Source organism: Perna viridis, chromosome 2 (genome assembly GCF_037379345.1).
Source record: "Perna viridis isolate PV_CMFRI_1.1 ecotype Kerala chromosome 2, ASM3737934v1, whole genome shotgun sequence".
NCBI classification, from domain to species: domain Eukaryota; kingdom Metazoa; phylum Mollusca; class Bivalvia; order Mytilida; family Mytilidae; genus Perna; species Perna viridis.
Window position 1 is genome coordinate 53,152,341 of NC_142446.1, and position 23,033 is coordinate 53,175,373.

The 23,033-nt window shown below is 32.2% G+C and overlaps 1 protein-coding gene across 1 annotated transcript in view; it reads left to right on the forward strand.

Annotated features, from left to right (window-relative positions):
* Window positions 1-1,069: 1,069 nt before the first annotated feature.
* Window positions 1,070-23,033, forward strand: part of LOC148625999 (uncharacterized) — a 38,153-nt gene continuing 16,189 nt past the window's right edge. The window contains exons 1-18 of the mRNA XM_088571077.1: window positions 1,070-1,196; window positions 4,372-4,571; window positions 6,436-6,634; window positions 7,099-7,404; window positions 10,507-10,558; window positions 11,163-11,224; window positions 13,127-13,198; window positions 14,754-14,846; window positions 15,102-15,191; window positions 15,488-15,534; window positions 15,757-15,845; window positions 16,322-16,465; window positions 16,960-17,089; window positions 18,425-18,498; window positions 19,011-19,145; window positions 21,360-21,477; window positions 22,418-22,497; window positions 22,805-22,954. Of these exons, the coding sequence (XP_088427203.1) occupies window positions 4,509-4,571; window positions 6,436-6,634; window positions 7,099-7,404; window positions 10,507-10,558; window positions 11,163-11,224; window positions 13,127-13,198; window positions 14,754-14,846; window positions 15,102-15,191; window positions 15,488-15,534; window positions 15,757-15,845; window positions 16,322-16,465; window positions 16,960-17,089; window positions 18,425-18,498; window positions 19,011-19,145; window positions 21,360-21,477; window positions 22,418-22,497; window positions 22,805-22,954 (1,904 nt within the window). The 5' untranslated portion in view covers window positions 1,070-1,196; window positions 4,372-4,508. The remainder of the gene's footprint in view (window positions 1,197-4,371; window positions 4,572-6,435; window positions 6,635-7,098; window positions 7,405-10,506; window positions 10,559-11,162; window positions 11,225-13,126; window positions 13,199-14,753; window positions 14,847-15,101; window positions 15,192-15,487; window positions 15,535-15,756; window positions 15,846-16,321; window positions 16,466-16,959; window positions 17,090-18,424; window positions 18,499-19,010; window positions 19,146-21,359; window positions 21,478-22,417; window positions 22,498-22,804; window positions 22,955-23,033) is intronic.

Below are 23,033 nucleotides of genomic sequence, written 5' to 3' on the forward strand. Positions count from 1 at the left end.
TCACGAAGCGAAACATGTACTTTGTCATTTAGTAGTATGGGGACAAGGAGGACCCATCTGTTATCCTTTACTCCTCATATACCACTGAATGGAAATAAATGAAGTTTTCACAGAACCTTCATAACACATTCCAAATCAAAATGGCGGTTAAAGGTGCATTTTATCAAATGAAGGAGTAGGGATATCAAATCAATGATGTTTCTAGTTTTAATGTACTAAAACTTCCTACATTATAATATATGTGGAATGGGGAATAGGAATTTCCCATGGAAGATTGTATCTTGAATCGGGATAATAGGCATATTCGTTTAAAGGGTATTGACATATTTCATAACTTTATCTAATTTTATCAAAAACATTGACGTTGGAGATTCTGAATAAATAAAATTTCAGTTGATTATTCAATAAAAAATATGACGGAAGTTAATTGCAATTGGTAAGGGTAATTTTCTATACAGCAATTGAGATTAATTCAATTTGATTTGTACCAATCTTCCTGATTGGTTGGTTGAGCAAACCAGATTATTTAGTTTAACCAGGCTTAGTACTTTGATGTCATTAACGTCGATTGGGATGCACTCCGGGATTCGAATAATCACAAACAAAATAACGTTTTGATCACCAATCAGTTTGCAATGTTTTGACTGTCATCAATAAGAAATAAAATCACAAGGAATATTTCTAGCTTTTGAACAGATTGTACTTCGCAGTTTAAAAGTGTAACCTGTCGCAAACCACGTTAATTTGTATAACCATTTCAAAAATTAAAAACATTTCTTGTTAACATGTGGGATTTTTGATATAAGTTAGAAGTAAATACCATTCAAGAGCTCTTCATAAGGGTTACAGTCTAAATAGTAAAATATTACAATATTTCGTCAATAATACTCAGATGCAAGGTTTCAGTATATAATTGTTATTTATTTTTTGTTAAAAGTCGTTTCTACAATAATATACAGGTTACTTTTCTGTTTTAGGAATTAAAACGTTGAATTTGGTAGGAAAAGAAACGCGATTCCTGATGTATGACAGAAAGGTAAAGCCAAACTCCGAAACAGTGACGATGTTTTCTTCGCTTTGGCTAGGTGCGACTTAAGCTTGCATCGGAACGTCGCCGCTGTTTCGGAGTTTGAAGTAATTAAGCCTGTTCAGACTGTGTCCATTAACAACACATTTACATGGATGGAAAACATACGGTATTCACAGCTTTTTGATTATTATTAATTTATCAGTAGAATTAGATCATGTATATATAAAACAGTACTATAATAGTAAATTATAGATTTGTAATTAAACTAACAATACTTCTAAATTCCTGCTTAAACATTTTGATATTCATAATTGAAGTAATAATTTATAATTGATTTATAACAACTACGTACGTGTGTACTAAAAAAATAAATTCTAAATGTGTATTTGACATGGAGCTCCATACGTATATTTCTACCCTATATCTATATACACACTATAATACGCGAAATAAAACAGCTTTAAAAATACCGTAAGTAAACCTGATTAAATTACTAAGTTATTTTTATACTGTAAATTGCTGATCATCATAAATCTACGATATTATATTTAAAGTCATTATTCTTTAAACATAGGATTCCTCAATTCTACAAATGAAAACAAAACGTGATTTGGTATTACTAATAATTGTAAGATGTATAGGTAAACGACATAAGGAGATATATCTATTTAAAATTGAAAGGTATTTGTTACATAGACGTTATTATGTGCAATTATCACTATTGTCATCTCTATTGATGTGATTCACATTACGATTAACTGATCAGTTCATCGATTTTGATATTTTATTGTAGTGGATGTAAGTATGATTTTTTTAATTACATTAATTCTGTATTAATTTTAAAAGAGTAATCAAGGGAACCAAGGTTATAGCGCTAATCAAAATAATATAACCCAGGGACAAAGACCAGACATGGAAAACAGACATACACAACAAAGAACATAGAGTAACTAAAATCATATATACAAAGTAAAAAAAGCAAACCAGCAACTCGGACTCCACTAAAAACTGGGAGCATGGACCAGGTGCACCGGTAGAGGAAGCGTCCTCTGCTTTTCTAGAAACATCCGCCGAGTTACCCATAAAAGTCAAGTCCGGGGTAGACGAAAGAGGAAAGGAAAACTATGACACGTTGAACAAATCAGTTTTCATGACGCAGATGGATACGATACACCGTAACGATCTACGAGTTAATGATGACGGCCATAAAACTTTTGTAGTGATGACTCCAATCTTGTACAACATAACCCTACTCCAGAAGCCTATATGTTAGAATTCTAGCGTGATACAAAAAGTCTGCGTAGTCTCGACAAGCTCTGGCAAAACGTATGAGTTGTGATATGAACACTTCATACGCAGGTGCTGAAGGGATGTTGCCACAGATGAAAGGAAAGTTGACAATTTTGAATGAAGTCATTACATTTGTCGTAAAGTTTGGTCATTAGTTTTCCTTTACCATCGATTTCTAAGTGTAGGTCAAGATAGACGCTGACTTCCCAGTGTCTGTAGTATCCTTTATCTCAAGTTCTTGTGGTAGATGCGATATATCAAATCCCCAAAATTAGGATTGTTTAAAGATAATACGTCATCTATATAGCGAAAACTGAGATTTAAGGATCTAGCTAAACGATATTTTTTCTTTCGGACAGATCAGCTATCAAGTCATTCTCATATGAGTGAAGAAATAGGTCAGCTAATTGAGGAACACAATTTGTTCCCATTGGAATGCCCACTGTTTGTTGAAAAACGCGTCCACCACAATGGACTAGTATGTTGTCGTTTAAAAATTCCAGTTTTTTGTAAACATCTTCTGTATATTTGGAAGATGATTTGGAATTATTTCTTACAAGGTATGAGGAATCAAGAACTATATATTTGTATCTAGATGTACCATCTTTTTTGAAAAAAAAAAAAACAACGATGTATCATGTTTTTAAGTCGGGATTTTATTTTAGTATGTGGAATAAAAGTATACAGTGTTGAAATGTTATTTGTTTTAATGCTATTATATTCTGATAATAGTCTTGAACTGATTGTCTCCAAAAGATCTTTCGAATTTATCAGGATCCACATTGAATTGATACCACTACGGGAGTAACAAGTGTTGTGGTAGGACTGCAGACCCTCTTTGACAGTTGTGAGTATAGAAGTTAAAAGTTTTGAAAGAGATTTGGTGGTACGTTTTGCAGATCCAGCTATGAAACGTTGTTTGTATGGATTCTCATGGAGTTTAGGAATCCAGTACATAGACGGTAAATCACAATCATCGTCCTTGGTAGACCAAAAGAGGATAGCACAGATTTATAGTTCTCCACAATCTCTTCTTTGGAGAGAGTGGTAGCAGTATATGTCTTATCACTGCTATTATTTTCTGTGTCTACCTCTGATAATAAACATTGGATGTAAAACGTTTTGCAGACAAAAACAATGTTGTTTTGGGCTTTGTCTGCTCGTACGACAACATATTTGTCATGTATAGTAGACAATGTTTTTGCTACATCAGGGTCTTTGCAAAAAAAGTAGCATTGACAATCATTGACCTGCTTAAAACTTTCATTCGTTTCAAAATTATGGACCTCACGGCCTTTAACCACTCTGACAAAGAATCAATGTTTTGTTGTTCTCGTTTTATCCATTTTCTTGCGTAATCCTCCACAGCATCCACAAGAACTTTAAAAAATGTACTTCAGTGGCTTTATTGACATGTTGTCATGGACTTTCAAAGTGTTTATACTTAGCTACGTATAAATATGGGTTAATGTATTACCCTATTCGTTATCGTGGTACAAAATTTAATATTATATATGGTCCCAAAGGTTAACATTATGTGGAAGGTGGAAGTATTTACGGAAATAAGCAAATAACTGTCTTCAAAACATTTGTGTATATCAATAATGGGATTTATCGTAGCATAAATTTAAAAGCAATGAGTTTCACTTTTAGAATTTAAGTATAAGATTATACATTAAATGAACTTAGAAAGGAGGTGAAACACAATACCCCGCATTCCACAAATAATCAATTTTTTGTCACTGACATTTGTAAGAAAATAATTTGTAATATATATATATATATATATATATATATATATATATATATATATATATATATATATATATATATATATATATATATACTTGATTACTCGAAATCGTAAATGCCCTGCATTCGGGTATAGATTTCGATTGGTTTCAAGAGTATCATTATACATCAACTTGCAATCTATATATTGACAGGGTGTCCGTCCGTCGGTCCATCATAGGCTTGAGAAAAACTCTATCATTCGTTAATGACAATCTAAGGTCCGATTGGCTTTATAATAAACACACATTTGCTTTCAGAACAAATCAAAACTTGAACGGAAAATTGAAGGCGAGAAATGTGCAATAATAAGATTATAAGCGGAACATATGTCGGAGTGAGTGTAGATGAAATACAAATGTAACAGAAGCTTTGGTTCAACAAATCAGTATACGATATGACAGTGTATGTAAAAACCGATCGTAAATCATCATGGCATTTTTGTATTGTTATAATGATGGTGAGTTTAATTTTTTTTTAAATCTTTAATCCATTTAATTTACCTGATATTATCATTAAAGTGTAAGTTCGCGGTTTTTATAAGTAAGGTTAAATCGATTCAGGTAGTTTAATAAATGTTACTGTACAAAGGGCAATCAAGGGAACCACGATTCTAGCGGAAATCAAAAGAATGTAATCCAGGGACAAAAACCAGACATGAAAGACAAACACAACAATGAACATAAAGTAACTAAAATAATACCCACAAAGTAACAAAATCCAGTGCATAGACGGTAAATCACAATCATAGTCTTTGGTACAGAGACCAAAAGAGGATACCACAGATTATGGTTATCTACTATTTCTTCTTTGGAGAGTGTAGTGGCAGTATAAGTCTTATCACTGGTATTGTTTTCTACGTCTACCACTGATAATAAGCATTGCAAAGAAAAGTCATAACAGAGATATTATTTTTTTCCATCGTATGGTCTCTCGGTTGCATCCCCCCTTTTATGTTTATGACATCACAAACATTGAGACAGGGGAAAGTAACTCCTGTAAAACTCCCACCAATACTATATATGAATATATGTCTGAATGACTGAATGATCTGTAAATACTACTACAAGGGTGAGATGCCGCGTAATCACAATTCGGCAGTCTAAGAAACGTCGTCTCCGAGTTCTGAGATTGCTAGTGATGCAGAGTCCGATACCTAGCAATGTGAATTCATAGGACAATCAGCATAAATCAAGATTTCATGCAAAGACAATTTCCAATCTTAGAGTGTTCTCCGGGTCCGTCTTCCTTTAATCGGGGACGTAAACAAAGTGTAGTGAGTTTTGATATTTCGATCCATCATCTGCTTTTATCTGTTTTACTTGAACATGTAATTAAAAACAACATTCTGAATGACATGTGTTTAAATAAATAAATAAAGACAAAATCATTATGTCCTAATGTTCTTTACCAACTTTAACGACCCTTTTAGTTTCATTCCAATATAAATTGACCCATTCACAAACACTGCTAATAGGCGTTTTCAACGTCCTTGACTACTCTTCCGAGTCTCGCACGGCCTATTTTATGAAAAAAGATAATCTTTATATTTAAGACATAAAGTTTAAAAAAAACTAAAATAGATATATGTTTAATAAAGAAATTTATTTAAGAAAAAAAATAAGAAGATAAACAATCATTAAATAATTAAAAATTGTTACAATATTGAAATAGATCAAAACGTTCATGGAGAATTAAAATACTCCGGAATATCATATGATGGGTTTAATTTCTATTTCTTTTTAAACCTTACAAACGTCTAACCTACGATGATAAGTTAGTACCAGATTGGTTTTAAATTACGATTGATGACGATTGTTTTAAAGAACAGATAGAAAAATGCAAAAGAAATACCCTCAGACTTCTTTTAAAGCAGTTTTCATCAAAGTGATCTTTGCTGACTAAATTGAGTCTACTGTATACGTATGTTGATGCAGTGACAGGGAAATTTATGTTTACCAACTATTGCTCAAACAGTAAAAACGTCTTCCCTGGGTCATGGATAATAAAACTTTTATCAGAGCCATCGTATGTGAAGCATATTACGACATTGTACCGCTTATTGTAATAAGGTTATTCGGTGTATACTGGGTCACTTCGATTTTTGGGCCTGCTCTTATTAGACATATCGATGACAACGCTGACAATCGGATACAACTTCACCTGTGACTTATCACGTGACCTGCGTTGTAAAAGAGTCTGTTATTTCGGTGCCAATTTTAGGCTTACTATAAATATTTGAAACGAGTCGGTTTTATTGGTCAGTAAAGTGTTCTTTAAATATAAAATCTACAAAACTGAAATTTGAATTTGCACATTTTTAGATGTTGTTTCAATGTTGTAATGCGTTGTTTATTGGGTCGATAAATGAGACAATGGGTGAACGGTGTCCTAACAGCAGATTGGAGAGGGAATTACGAGCCAGCACTACTAATTGCTCTCCAGTAGAATTCTACCATTGTCTGTACAACTCTGACAATCAGTTAGTTGAGTCATGCTACGAGTTCAAGCAGGTTCCTGCAGGTACTACATGGGCTTAGTAATTCTATATTTGAATTTCTGATAATTGAACTTCAATTAATTTTTCATGTTCGTTGATTGAAGATGTATGTCTAGAGCTAGCACATATATGACACGTTATTGGTTATAGATGTATCAGTAAATGTTAATTTTGTTGGTTGGCTTAGGCAATATATATATATTTTAATAAAATTATTTAAGGCATTTTTAATTTGGCCAAGAAGCTAAAGTCAATTTTTTAGAATTGTTTTAATTTTTGAATAAGTAATCCATATTTAACAATCCTTTACACTCTTTCTTTAGTCAATAAATCGGTTCAAGGTTCATGAGGCTAATGAGGCTAAAACTGGCCCATAGATAGCAAGTTCGTTTGCGGATAACTTGGTAATAATAATCAATTTTATGTTTTTATGTCACGAAGTCATGTTTGTATTATCTTCAAATTAGTATATTGCATTTGATTACAGGATATTTTCCAAAGTTTAACAGTTATAGTACTGGAAACCCAATAGACTACGATGAGTGTCCTCCTAACCGATATCAAGCTTGGCCTATTAAATCTTATGAAATCAAGGAGTGTTCTTCTATAAAGTCTGAATGTATATCTGAGGGACAAATACAATGCGATAATGGAAGTTCATCTGCTGATAGGACCTGCAAATGTGATTATAAGCTTGGCTATGCTATGAACGGTAGACACTGCTGCTCTCCATTAGCTAGCTCTGATTGTTTCTGTTACAAGAAGTGTAAACAGGGTCAAAGGTTAAATGCTGGTAGGTATTCCAACGGGGGCAGTTTTTTTATAAATTACTTTGTACGTTACATGTTTGCTTCTATTTTTCGTCGCATGTTAATTTAAAATTTGAAACTACTTCCTCACTTAAGATTTGGTGCTTAAAGGCGGGAGTGTATATACAGTCTTATCAGTATCTGGAATTCAATGAAACGCTCACAAATTTTTCGTTGACTTTTTGGGTTTCCTCTTTCAAAACATGGTCATTGGTCAACCCAGGGAGAAATATAAATCTGCAATTTCTCTTATACCGCTGAATTGAATTTGATCAAATTTTAACATGTCGCAATGGAAGATGGAGATTAAGCGCGCTGTAAAACCTAGATTTAACCCACCACTTCGGTTGACGTTTCTGTACCAAGTCAGGACCATTGCGGTACTGGCTGCTCCGATGGTGTAATATCTATTTTGCCAGATTTATTTCGGATTTGACTTGATTATGAATCGGATTAGTGTTCTGTAATTTTGTTGTTACCCTTATGCATGTTCTTTATCAGATATTTCCATTGTTTACTTCTTATTTTCTATTTCCATTTAAATGACTTATGGGTTTACTGTATGGTACAAGCGGCCAAGGAATCACTTGGTGACGTTTCTCACTGTTTCTTCTAGTTTCATTGCATGTATCCACTGCAAGTATCCAGAATAAATTGAGATGAAGGTCGAATCAGACAAATGGTCTGCTTTTTATCTGAAAAAGACTCAACATAATTTTTACGGTTTCGAATTTTACCTTTTAAAGGAAATGTGACAAAAATATTTTATAAACCTTTATATTTATATAAAAAGACTATAGTATGTTTAGATACGTAAGTTACAAACGTCTTTTTATCAGGTTAGCGTTAAATGAAGTTAAAATGATATATTGGTGTTTTCACGACAACTCAATAATTGGCATATAATGAAAACCGGAAGAATGTAACGCTGAATTACCATACGTGTAAGTGCTACGTCATTGGTTCTCAATCTCCATTTAGGTACATTGAAAATGTTCATAGGTGCCCGGAAAAAAAATAATAAATCTTCGAAAATACTTGTATATGAAATGCAGATTGGTCAACTGATCTGTGAATGGGTCCAGTAATCGAGTTAAGAAAGAAAGAAGACTTAAGTTCTGTGTATCTTTCTTGCCGCTGAGTTATATTCATAAACAAGCCCGGTAGACTTAATTATGACCAAGAAATAGCGTCGGTGGCTTGTTTTATCTTTACATGGTTAGGCGACCCTAGACACAGGTGACGACGCAGGTGTATGACTTTGATATTATTTGCAAATTTTGAAATAAAAATGATTTACATGCAGAATTTGTCACAATACACAGTATATAATAGGTGACATTTGGTGAGTTTAAGGAAGCTTTTCTGGTACCGACATTTTCTATAGGTCAGTTAAAATATTTAAATAACACTATATGAGTCATAAGTATAAGGCTGTATACTAAAAGACATTGTGCATGAAATGTTGTTTTTTTTTTTTTTCGCTTTAATAACTCATGTAAAGTGAAAATGAATTGGTGTTTTTTTTTAAATTTGACACTACATGTGCAACTAAAATACCAGTTCACACTAGGGAACTTTCATGACGTATCAAAAATCAGCATATTGGGTTGCTAAGAATTTCCTTACCCTGATTAAAGCAGCATATTGAACCAAATTATAATTTCTTACACAATTTACTATAAAAACTTAAAAAGCGTTGGTTTCTATGGTAAAAATGATAAGTTCTAAATGTATGGTGCTTGAAACCTGCAATAAGGTTCCACAGTTTTCATAACTTTTGGTTGCCTTCCCAAAATTAATTGTCATAAAACAGATTTTCTAAAATATCAAGCACTTTAACACTACCAAAAATAGTAAGCGGGCATGGTATTATTGTAAAAAAATAATAAAAAGTGTACCTTTTTCTGCTCATTTGTATATGATTTTAATTCTAAAAGTTTGTGCGAAATTTTGCATCATTTAAAAACAAATAGTTGGTGCTGGGTGGAGAACCCATTCCGGTGAGGACCTCAATGTTTTCGGATAGATTAAAGCATGCATTTCACACCTCTTTACCTTCACAATTATTGCATCCATTTGTGTACGAATGCACTACTACCCACAATTAATATTTCCACCAAGTTTCACCTTTTATTTTTAAGTTTTACAAAAGTAGACTGGGCCAGTTTTGTGTACGAAACAGTCCACCTCAATCCCATATGTATAGTGCAACCTTAAGAAGAAGGGTTTGTTAACTTTAGTATAAAAGATTTAGAACACGAGCAAGCTTCAGCATGAAAACCTTATGAGTTATGAAATAAATTATCAAGAACCAATAAAAATTAACATGTCCGTATTACCCTCTGTACTTGCAGGTACTTTAATTATACTCCCTGCCACTGTATTACTTGTCAGGAATAACGTTTCGTTAAAAAGGGATAATATCAATATTTTTTTCAGTTGTAGAAATCATGTAATAAAATACAGAAGCCCCACGCATTTCAACCACTCGATCTATGAATTTAGGACCAATGACGTAACACGGTCACGTGACCACATGGCTAATTAAAATGTGTTCATCGTCAATTTTGTATCAATTTATCTTTAATTAAACAACGTAAGTGACTACAAGGGATGTTTTAATTATATATATTAGGTGTAATGTATCAAATAAACTAAAAATTGAAGAAAAAATATTTTTTTGGTGTCATGTCTACATTTATAGATGCTATTGTTTTATGTAATCAACGTTTATGTCACTGGTTTGTACCATGAGTGATGGAGAATTGGTTATGATACAGAATAATCTGCTGAATTGAATTTTTGTTGAGAAATTGTTTGAGTGGAGAATTTGGGTTGTATTAATTTACTTTTCTTTCTATATGCATGTTTTTGTGGTCATTTCATGTTTATTGCGGTGGTATCATTTTTTTTTTTTTCGTCGTCTAATCGTCAACTTCGATTTTCTCTTTGATAACCGTTCGAATCCTAGTTCTCTTTTGATTTCCTTTGGAACATTATCTCTCTATTGCACGAGATTAAGCTTACCATTTGTAGATTAAGACTTACAAGTAAATTTCATAGATTTTATTTTTATTTTTCAGACTACAACTGTATAGATGTATGTTTGGATGGCCAGAACTGTTCTTTTAAAACGTTAGTATTATACCGAAATTCATAACTTGATATCTGAAAACTATAAGTGCTCCTTTGTATTAATTACATTAGTATTGATGTATGACGTGTTTTATATTAGCCATGTAATAATCCATATATAAACGTAAAAGCTAGAAGCACTCCGGAGGGCCATTACAACCCGACGATAACATTAATAATACTGAAGGCGTGTTACATTTAAAAAGCTCACATTTTCGTATTGTAGTTAATCACCTTATTTCGTCATTCATTGTTCGTCTCGTGAAACGAACTTAGTATGTGGCGCTTTAAATACTATTGAAGTGTGTATTAAGCATTCAAACAAAAATACTGCAAAACGAAAGTTAACATTCATTGTAGAAAATGAACGCAATTTGATTTGTTTCATTTGAAACAAGTTCATTGTCTGTTTTTGGTGGGGGGTTGGAATAGTCCCGGTTTTGTTTTTTTTTTCTTTGTTTTTTTTTCTTTGTTTTTTTTTTGTTTGTTTTGTTTTGTTTTTTGTTTTTATTTGTTTTTGTGTTTGTGTTTCTTTTGTTTTTTAATTTTATTTTTAATATCATATTATATTATTGTGAAATCATGAAATACAACTTTTTTGTAGAGCTTATTCTGGAACTGTTAATCATGAAATACCTACGTCAGGTTTACCTGCAAATCATGGTGGTGAGTATTATTTTACTGAACATTAGGAGGAAATAGAATGACTTTACTCATTACTTTACGATACAGAAAATACCTATCATTTATGATACTGCACAATTGATTATGCTGTACACTCGCTTCAAGTAGTAACCCCTTATCAGCAATATTATAATCAAATAAATATTCGGATCGTCGATTTTCCTTTCATCTGTGGCGACATTCATTTAGCAATTGCGTTTTGAGCTACACGGACTTTGTGTAGCGTGTTAGACATTTTGCAATAAAGCTTCTGGAATTATAAATAACAGTCATCACTACAAATGGTAGACATCATGAATCGTTATGGTGTATCCGTCTGCATCATGAGAAGCGATTTATTTGCCTTTTCTTTTCATTTTTCGTCTACTCTGGACGCGACATTCTATAAGCAACTAGCAAAACAGACCCGTACACCTTGCCCATGCTCCCTTTTTAACGAGCCTCGCCTGTATCAGTAAGAAAGAGTATGTACATAAACTCCTATTTATTGTCTTTGAAAAGCAAATTGATTTTGAAGATATGGTTTTTATATCGATAGAAAGGAACATTCATTGACTATGTATTCCCTTGATGAGATATTCTATAGTTCTAGGCAGAGATAACATAAGGAAGAACTATTTAGGATAATCTTTTAGTTACGCTTAATCATATGAGTTTGACTAAATGTTTCAAGTTTGTTTTAGGAAAAAAATACACGGTCCTACGATCCTCTTTTTCATTGGTTTCGTTTTATTTATTCTCAATATATGAAAATAGCATATTTCGTGTTGAAATTTGTAAATCGTTTGTTCCCATTATCTGCCCGTTTCTGTTGAGTGTATAAGCATTTTTTTTAATTAAAAGATATTTTGATATATTAGCACGGGCCTGTCATCTGCCCACTTCATCGGCTACAGACAAACATTAGTCGGTGTTAAAAAGCATTTGATAAGACTTCACTGTATTAGTGTATCACCAGATTTCATATACCAATCTTAGGTAATGAATGAATTTGGGTTGGTCACTATATTGAGTCTGGGCCCAAAAATGGCACATTGCATTTCATCTGGCTTCAGTGCAGTTCAAGTTTTCCAGTTATTAACTTGTGACAAAACTATATGACAAACGCGATAACATCCCATTCCACAATTTCAACTTTCTACCTTGCATCAGTGGCAGCATCCCTTCAGCACTTGCATATTGTGCCAGAGCCGTAACTACACGGACTTTTGTACTGTGCTAGACGTCTAACAATTAAGCTTCTGAAATAATGTCATCATTGCAGATATTTTATGGCTCGTCATTGTGATATCGTGGGTCGTTATGGTGTATCTATCTACACTGTGCAATCCTAATTGTGTCATGGTTTTCCTTTCCTTCTTTTGTCTAGCCTGGACTTGATATTTAATGAGTATGTTGGCACGTGTTTCTAGAAAAACAGAAGACGCTTATTCTATCGATGCACCTTGTCCATGCTCCCAGTTTTCAGTGAAGTCCGATTTCCTTGTATGTTTTTTTATTCGTTGTGTTTTGTGTTGTTTTCCCTGTCAAGTCTTTATCCTTGGATTAAAGTCTCGCTAAATTTCCACTCGAAAAAAACTAGGTCTCCATGATTACTCTTTTTTTTCAGATCTGTAATTCAAACAACAAATTTAAATTGCAGTTACTTATTTTTTTGAATCGGTCAGAGTTTTGTAAAACATCACAATATAAATTAGGAGTCGTACCAAAAATGGATATTTTGTCCAAAATGTCCGAATTTGACATATGCAGTCGTATCAATCTGCATCCTGTGATACAATTTATTGTATCTATATTTTTTTTATTCCTATCGTCCAATTTTGTTTTGTTATTTTTTTACATAATATCTTGACAAATACTAATGTTTCTGTTATTTCATTACAGATGTTGCATATCCACTTGGAACCAAGTTTCTATACATTACTGCTGCATTGATTACAATTGCATCCTTTCTAGGTAAGGTTCTAGTAAAAAAAAAATGTAGATTTGAGATAATCCTTATTTTTATTTGACAGTATTTTAACTGTTTTAAGAGAATACGGATACATTGGAGCGGGTTGTTATTTAATGTGTTCTGATAGTATATTATCAAATGGTATGATGTTGTGCTGTTTTTTTAAATAAATCCTGTGTTGTGAAAATAAGTGGAGACAAGTCAAATGAGTTGCCTGAATGTCTTAAAAACTATCGTAAAAAAATGATTAATCAACGGAAAGATTCAAACTTCCTCCAACATTTTTTCCAACAAATGTGACGTCACTCGTTTTCCCAACTTACATGAGTTCTGCTTGAATTTTGGACTTTTTAAGCTTTATTGCAAATTTTTGAAATCTTGATAATTTTGTCTTAATTATTGTTTACATAATTATTTGATAATGGAATTAGTCCGAGATGATATTTTTTTTTATAAATTTTGGAAGTAATTATTATTATTATTATTTTTTTTTTTTTGCCAACTCAGACTCTAGCTCATCTCTGAACTATTATTATAAATTTGCTGAAGCCGTAGTATTGAATTGATACATTTGAGCTTTTTATTTCTTAATTTTATTATAAAAAATATACCTGGCAAAGCTTCTTCTTCTCTCATATAATTTTCCTGGTCAATTTATTTTCACTCTCGAATGGACTGAATAGTGAATACCCATTTGTCAGTAAAATTAATTATTGATATAAATAAATGGGGAATAAATTCAACAACGACTTGTCATAGTTAAAGGATATTTAACAATCTTGATTTTCATGACAAATGAGGACTAAGGGTGTTTCATAAACAATGACCTCTAAATAGAGATATGCAATTTTACTTTCCGTTAATATATATATATATATATATATAACGTCTCAGAATGTGACGACTCTATTCACTACACTGCTCCATCGGATCAAATTGATACAGGGAAGATAACGTAAACTTATAGAAGGGTCTGAAAAATTCCCATCGATGTTAGAACTGTCAAATTTGCGAAGCAAATTTTTGTCGTTCCCTCCGCGGGACTTGAACTCGTACCGCTGTGACATCTATGGCAACACCGCCTGCACTAAGTCCAGCGCCCTAGACCACTCGGCTATATTTACATTACATTGGTGGATCTGCAAAATGTGCCACCAATCCTCTTTCAAAACTTATTGTGGTGACATGCATCATTAATTTGGTCCTCTATCTTACATAATAACACCTAGATGACTTGTCTCGTACTACCATATATCGTGTACTAAGTTACAGCCCTAGATTAATCCTACGAGGAGGAATGACCCGGCCAGCGAAAGCTATATTTTATAGCCTAGCTGGCCAAGTGGTCTAGGGCGCTAGACTTTGTGCAGGCGGTGTTGCCAAAGATGTCACTGCGGTACGAGTTCGAGTCCCGCGGAGGGAACGACCAAAAATTTGCATCGCAAATTTTACAGTTCTAACATCGTTGGAAATTTTTCAGTATATATACTTTGAAGAAATCTAAATCATATACTGCCTACTTATTCCTCCTGAAATATATTTAAATAACATTTTTAGGAATGTTATATGGATTTTACAAGAACAAGTATAGAGGAAAACGTAAATACGGCATGGTCATCTTTTTCCTTTTCCTAATTGTACTTGTCTGTGGTAAGTTTTTTTTATGTAGAGTTAAAGTTATTACAACGTACATATCGTCGTGAATTAAACATTGTAATTAATCGTCTATTTGTATAGCAAAACATTGAGTAAAATTATTCCACAAAGTCATCGTAAAATTGATTAATGTTATTAAAAGGTTTTTGAGAGGAGATCATTGTGTTATCTATTAAAGCGTTACTTATGACACTTAATTATTCTGTGTTTTCATTTATTTGTTTTATTTTTTCTGATTTTTTTTTTCAGTGATCTACATAATTTTGGATTGGGAATCCAAACTTACGCCAAAATGTTTACAATTTGGTATCTCATTTCTGGCAATTGTAGCTTTGATAGGTGAGATGGCATTAGTGATACCAAAACATCTCTACACTTAAACAAAACTGCACATTTGTACACTATTTTAACTTTATTAGGATTAATTGTCTCAAAAGAAGAATAAAACTGCTGCCTTATAAAAAAAAAAACGAAAAGTAAAATTTAATTTATACATAGATTAATATATTTGCCTAATATAATTTTTTTAAATGAAAATTTAGTCTGCCCTACCTGGTTCATTACTAAAATGCCTGAAAAAATAAAGATGACTTATATATGCCTAACTTTAATAATATTCAATTTGTGTTTTAAAGGTTGTGTTTCTGGAATACTTATTATTCGTTTCCATGACATACCTAAGGTAACTTTCAAGTTGTGTGTTTTACATTTTTATTTATTGTAAATGACCAGCGCACGTGCCGAAATATGATAATTATTTACTCTTTACCAAGTCTATCTGCGAAAAACCTCCATGTTACTTTTATAATAATAATACGCTTTGACACATCATAGTAAAATGAAGTACATGTAGTTTACAATAAGTGAAAATTAATAATCTATTATTTGAGTGCTTATTTTATAGAAATTTTACTTCTTCACTGAAGACTATGAGATAGAGTTATACAAAATGTTACAAGCTGCCAAAGATGGTAATTTGGAGCAACTGAAAATGTAAGAAGAAACTTGAGAAAGTCTTGACATCCTAAAACACCATGATAAGTGACACTAAACTTGTTTACGTTATTATTTTAGGACTCGGTCTAATAAACATTAAAGTACACTTCAGTATTAATACATACATTTTATTTCGTTTCCAGCAGAATAATCTGAGCAAACTGAAATGAAGAAGGTTTTTTTTTCAAATAAGGGTCCAAATTAAGACAACACTCCTAGTTTAAAATTAAAAGTTCGATTTTGACAATTTAAATTTAAATCTGGAAGAAGAAAACTAAACAAGTCGATCTTCAGTTTTCAGTGCTTTCAGTAATAGAAATTTCAGCTAAATATAAATCGAGGACAAAACTCTATTACCGATCAGTGGCATAAATTTTATTACAATATGTTAAAGGAATTTCAATGAGCTTCTTTCGGATAACCTACAATATTGTGAAATTTTTTTTTTCATTTTCTTATACAACTCTTTTAAGTTTGCATGAAGGGAAAGCCGTAGACATTGACGACGTCGATTATGACCAAAGAAGCGCCCTCCATTTGGCAGCGTGTAAAGGACATCTTCATGTGGTGGAGTTTCTTTTAAATAATCACCTTTGTAATCCTTCCGCCAAAGACAGGTAGATTAATGGCAATTCCATGTCGATTATGTTTGTAATGAATGAATTGCAAAGAAATTATTGCTTTTTGTAAGCTTATAATGAGTTTTTTATGGTCTTTTTGAAATATTTTGGAGTGTGTGTCCTTAAAAGAAACTTATCGATTTTTTTATCGATTAAAATCATGTTTTTAATTAAAACAATAAAATGAACAGGAATTGACACTGCTTGTTAATTTTTCTAGACAAAAATGCAATAAACTGTGAATTATTTTTTTTCTAGACGAGTAACGCAAAGATGTTCAATGACCTCAGTTTATAACACATTCTGAATAAATGTGTGTTTGTGTGTGTATTTTGTAGCGACGCATTTCTCTCTTAAATAAACATGAAAGGTGTTTTTTTTTTACCTGTATTTACACTTCTTTGAGTGAAACAAAACGTTTTGTTACATTATACTTGTTTTATATTTCTTGTCTGATTTTTTCTCTTGTGTGAATTTTCAATTATGAACAGAGCTCTTCACACTGCACAGGAAGAGGCTATTAGACATGCACCGGAAGAAAATGATGACAACTTTAAGAGCATCATAGAATTATTAAAGAAGTATGAATCAGGTGCATCAAAAAAAGAAAAAAAACTAAAAGTAAGACTTTTTTTACAATTTTAGGTATATCACAAGCATGTTTTGTTTGTTTTTTGTTTGTTTTTGTTTTTGTTTTTATTTTTGTTTTTTTTTTTTATAAAGTCATATTTATTTGAGAAACATTTTTATGTTGGCTGCTTCGTGTGTATTCTTTTTCCCAGATGTTTGTAAAGGTTGTTAATACTACAAAATTGATGAGATCTCTTTCAAATAAAAGTGATTTTATCAAAACGTGTTGCAAACAGTACATATTAAAATGCTTACTTCTATAAGCGAGTACACAATTAAAATGTACTAACTTGAAATAAAACGGATGTACGGATGCACGGAAGTGTAAACTTCTGGGAATCGCGAGGCTTTGTTGAATATATTCATCAGTTCAAACTGAATTTGTGTTTGCAAAACAAATTAAGTATGCGCCCTATTACTTAAATATAAAAAGATTTAAAGATTTTAATATTTTAAGTTAAAAACGGTTTAAATCGAGTGTAATTCTAGGAATGTTTGTGTTGTCATAAGAAAAAAGTGCCATTTAGTCACTGACAGTATAAGTAAACGAACATTTTTTTTCCAAATCGTTTAAACAGAATAGTTGCAATATAAAAGAGCACTTTAATCACTATGATAATAAAAATTTGAATTATGAGATATGATAGAGTAATCAAGAGAACCAAGGTTATAGCGGTAATCAAAAGAAAGCAATCCAGGGACAAAGACCAGACATGGAAAACAGACATACACAACAAAGAACATAAGGTAACTAAAATCATACATACAAAGTAACAAAAGCAAATGAGCAACTCGGACTTCACTAAAAACTGGGAGCATTGACCAGGTGCATCGGTAGGGTAAGCGTCCTCTGCTTTTCTAGAAACACCCGCCGAGTTGCTCATTAAAAGTTAAGTCCGAGGTAGACAAACGAGGAAAGGAAAACTATGCCCCGTGGAATAAATGGTAAATGATAGGTGTGTTTTCATGCTTTAACTAGAAAATACGTTATTTTTTAGAAACCGAAATGAAACTCAAAGTTTTGTCGAAACCACTTTTTATTTTAACTGATAGACATATTGGTATAAAAACAACTGAAAAACGAAAACAATATCAAAATATAAAAAAAAACTCTACAGTACTGACATTTTCGGAGTATAGGTCTGGTGAAATAAGCATCGTCTCTGCAGTTTGTGTCGTTTTGTCGATACGTCAAACTACAATTGAAATATGTGGTTTCTTATTTTATCTGAAGAAATGACATTAAATACAAAATTCAATTTTAAATGTCAAGCTTAAATAAATTTATGCAGAGTGAAATATGTTTTGAATGCCTGGATTTTTCAGGAAACCTTTAGAGAAAGAAAATTCCGAGAAATAATACATGCTACAAAGGACGGTCATATCAATGAATTAAAAAGGTAAATACATTAAATCAATCTGGTCTTAGAATAGTACATATTTGATAAATTTTAAACCATTTACACCTGAAATTCTTTTTACGCAAAATATTACTCTTATGAATTGAATTGTACTAAAACAATGATTTAATTTGTTTCAACTCTCAGGCAATTGCTACACGAACAGTGTATTAATAACTGTTGTACTTGGAAAGCATTATTTGGCAACTGTCTCTTCATTTGCATTCATATGCCTTTGTCTATCATTACATTATTTTGGTTTTTCTTTCGATCACGTGTATCCACTTCAATGTGTCGAGAACGAATGTTGCAGTGCTTCCAGATGTTGTTTAATTTAACTACCGATATAGATTTTTTATATTAATTAGATCATCATGAAACCACAAATCCTTCTAACTTTATTAAGCTCTAACCTTATAAGCATACGCTTGAGTTACCAGTCAATACATATGTACGGGTTTATAAATATAAATATGAGTGAAAAGATAATTATTTTTAGTGATAATTTCCAGATTGAAACACAACAATACAATAATGGATCTATCTAACTCTTATGGTCGAACAGCCTTACACGTCGCTGTTGAAAGTGGAATGGTAGAAAGTGTTGAATACCTAATTGAAGAATGTAAAGTTTCACCTTTTATATAGTGGTCGTAAGTTTGTTTATTGATGATAATTGCTTGTTTGTTTTCTCGTCCATTTGTTCTTTGCGGCATCTTTTATTTGTTTTCATCTATTACTTTTATCGTTCATCTTCTTTGCCAGTAGTTTTTTCTTTACATTTTACATCTATTATATACTTTGTTCTGAGTAAATTCATTGATTTTTCATTCAAATTCTCATACTAATTAAGTTTAACAACAAAATAAGACAGGATGATTGAAATAGTTTTGGGTACATATATCTGGTTTTTTTTCACTTTTTTATTACCAGATATATTTTATGGGTGGCTCCAAAGGAGGTGGTTTTGCTTCCCTTTTTGAAATTGAGACTTTTTAACATTTATTCTATATTTTAATGTAATACATTTTCTTAAAAAATATATTTTAGATATTTTGATCTCTCTTCATCGGTTCTCTGGAGTAGCCATCGGTGTAATTCTCTACAAGCAAAGTAGGAAATTAAGCGTTATAGCGGTAATAAAAAAAAGAATGTAATCCAGGGACAGGGCAGACATGGAAAACAGACATACATTACAAAGCACATAAAGTAACTAAAATCATACAAATGCAAATGAGCAACTTGGACTCCACTAAAAACTGGGAGCATGGACCAGGTGCACCGATAGGGTAAGCGTCCTCTGCTTTTAAAGAAACACCCGCCGAGTTGCTCATAAAAAGTCAAGTCTGGGGTAGTCGGAATAGGAAAAGAAAATTATGACACGTTGAACAAATCCGTTTTCATAGCGCAGATGGATACACCGTAACGGTCCACGAATTCATGGTGACGACCATAAAACTTCTGTAGTGATGACTTCAATCTTGTAGAAATATAACCCTGCCCTAGAAGCCTATTTGTTAGAATTCTAGCGCGATACAAAAATTATACGTAGTTTCGGCAAGCTCTAGCATAACGAATGAGTTGTGATATGAACATTTCATACGCAGGTGCTGAAGGGATGTTGCCACTGATGAAAGGAAAGTTGACAACTTTTAATGCAGTCTTCACGTTTTTCACAAAGTTTGGTCAATATTTTTCATTTCCCGTTGATTTCTAAGTAAAGGTATAGACACAGTGTCTGTAGAATCTTTATCTGAAGTTCTTTGTGGTAGATGCGATGTATCAAATCCCAAAAATTAGGATTGTTTAAAGTAATACGTCATATATATAGCGGCAACTGAGATTGATGGATCTAGCTAAACGATACTCTTTCTTCCGGATCAGATCAGCTATAAAGTCAGCCTCATAAGAGTGAAGGAATAGGTCAGCAAGTAGAGGAGCACAATTTGTTCCCATTGGAATACCGACCGTTTGTTGAAAAATGCATCCACTACATTGGACAATTATGTTGTTGATTAAAAATACCAGCATTTTGTAAACATCTTCTTCTGTATATTTGGAAGATGATTTGGAATTATTTCCTACAAAGTATGAGGAATCTCTCCCAAGAAGTATATATTTGTATCTTTTTTTGAAAAAAAACAAACAAACGACGATGTATAATGTTTTTTAAGTCAGGATTTTAACCGAGTATGGGGAATAGAAGTATACAGTGTTGAAAAATCATATTTTTAATGTTTGTATATTCTGATAATAGTCTTGAACTGGTTGACTCCAAAAGATCTTTCGAGTTTTTCAGGATCCACATGGAATTAATACCACTACAGGGATAACAAGTTTTGTGGTAGGATTGCAGACCCTCTTTAATAACTGTGAGAATAGAAGTTAAAAGTTTTGAAAAAAGTTTGGTGGTACATTTTGCAGATCCAGCTATGCAACGTTGTTTGCATGAATTCTTGTGAAGTTAAGGAATCCAGTACATATACGGGAAATCACAATCATCGTCCTTGGTAAAGAGACCAAAAGAGGATAGCACAGATATATGGTTTTCCACAATCACTTCTTTGGAGAGCATGGTAGCAGTATAGGTCTTATCATTGCTATTATTTTCTACGTCTACCTCTGATAATAAACATTGGATGTAAATTGTTTTGCAGACAAAAACAATGTTGTTTTGGGCTTTGTCTGCTGGTACGACAACATATTTGTTATGTATAGTAGACGATCGGGGTCTTTGAAAACTGATTGTAGCATTGGCACTCATTGACCTACTTAAAACTTTCGTTTGTTTCAAAGTTAAAGACCTCACGGCCTTAAACAATTCTGAAGTCGCGAAATATAATCATCAATTTCTTTTTCAGTGGAAAACGTCCAATCGATTGTATACCAAACACTGTTTCTGATAAAACACAAAAAATACGAGATAAACTTAGGGAATACATGAAAGTCGAGGAAGATCCTTTACCGACACAGACTTTGGTAATTTATATTATTTCCGTGTAATCTTACAAAAGCTTAGAATTTGATAAAAAAAAAAAAGACAAAGAATTATAAAACCATTAATCATTTAACAGTTTTAATCAGTTGTAATTCAATTTATTATTTAACTACCAAGCTAATTATGAAGAGTCGTGACTTAAACATTCATTATATTTCCTTTTTATTTATCGTGCACAAATATATCATCTTTTGATACTGTTCCTAAATATAATTTTTCTTTTTATATTTAACAACAATTTGTCTTATATGTTTATTTTACTTTTAATAAACACAATTAGCAATTTTTTTAAGCCGAAAAGTACATACACTATAAATACTTGAATACTTGGAAATATAATTTCAAATTCTTCCGTATTAGGTTTTTAAGTAGTGACATATTAGCTTCATCGTTTTCAGTACAAAGTTTTAGATTAAAAAGAGGCTGTGAGTTGGCTTTATGTACCAAAGGCAATTGTCGGATGCATAGACTATAATCTATTTTACCGCCATACATCGATTCTGAAAACCTTTCAACAGGTTGATTGTTCTTCATACTGTTTGTTTACTTCAAATTTGTCGACAGAAATTAAAAACTTCGATGACTATTATTTGTTGATAATGCATCGTTTTTGACCAAATATGGTCGAATTACTTTTGAGTTGTCTCATAAAGATCTATAAATTATCATTTAGTCAAATAAGGCAACGGTACGTATTGATATTTCTTTTCGGAAGGGTTATCGAGAACAACTCTTTGAAAGAACTGGTTAAATCAATACAGAGATCGAACTTACGTAGACAGCAAATGGTATATAGACATATTTTTAACGTTGTGCATATAATATTGTAATGATTTAAAAATTAGTTTGCTTGTATATATATTAAAAAATATAGTAATGCATTTTATTTTATAAAACTGATTGTATTCATAACTTCTGTAGGTTTCTGATTTACCTAAGAACACTCAAATTGTTCAGATGTTCAATGCTGCATCCAGGGGAAAATTATCCCTCCTTAAACAGCAAGTATTTCGTTTTAAATACCAAGAACATTTGTTCCGATTTTTAACATCGTTTCAGAAGCAAATTCATGAAGAGGCGTAATAATAACAGAAAACTAAAAATGCAAAGTAGTATCGTTAAATGATGTGGCATAGTACAAGTATTTTAGTAGGAGCACTATAATGGGTATTATGACATATTTGGTTTTTATGTGTGTCCAAGGCAAAACAGATACAGGTTTATACCATATAGTAGAGATGAATAAAAGTTTTTTTGACAACATCATCATGTAGATGGATTTTGTGCTTATTTACATGTATATTTCAGATTCCGGGAAAGTTCATATGATATGACTCAAACTGATTATGACGACAGGACTGTTCTACACGTTGCAGTAAGTGACAACCAAAACCATGTAGTCAACTTCTTACTTAGTGATGAACGATTCCGGGATGAAATATTGGACAAGAAGGACAGGTATCATAATTTATTTCGCATCCCCACAAAGTGGGAGCTATGTAGTACTATGCTGCTCGTCTTTTCTTCTGACACCAAA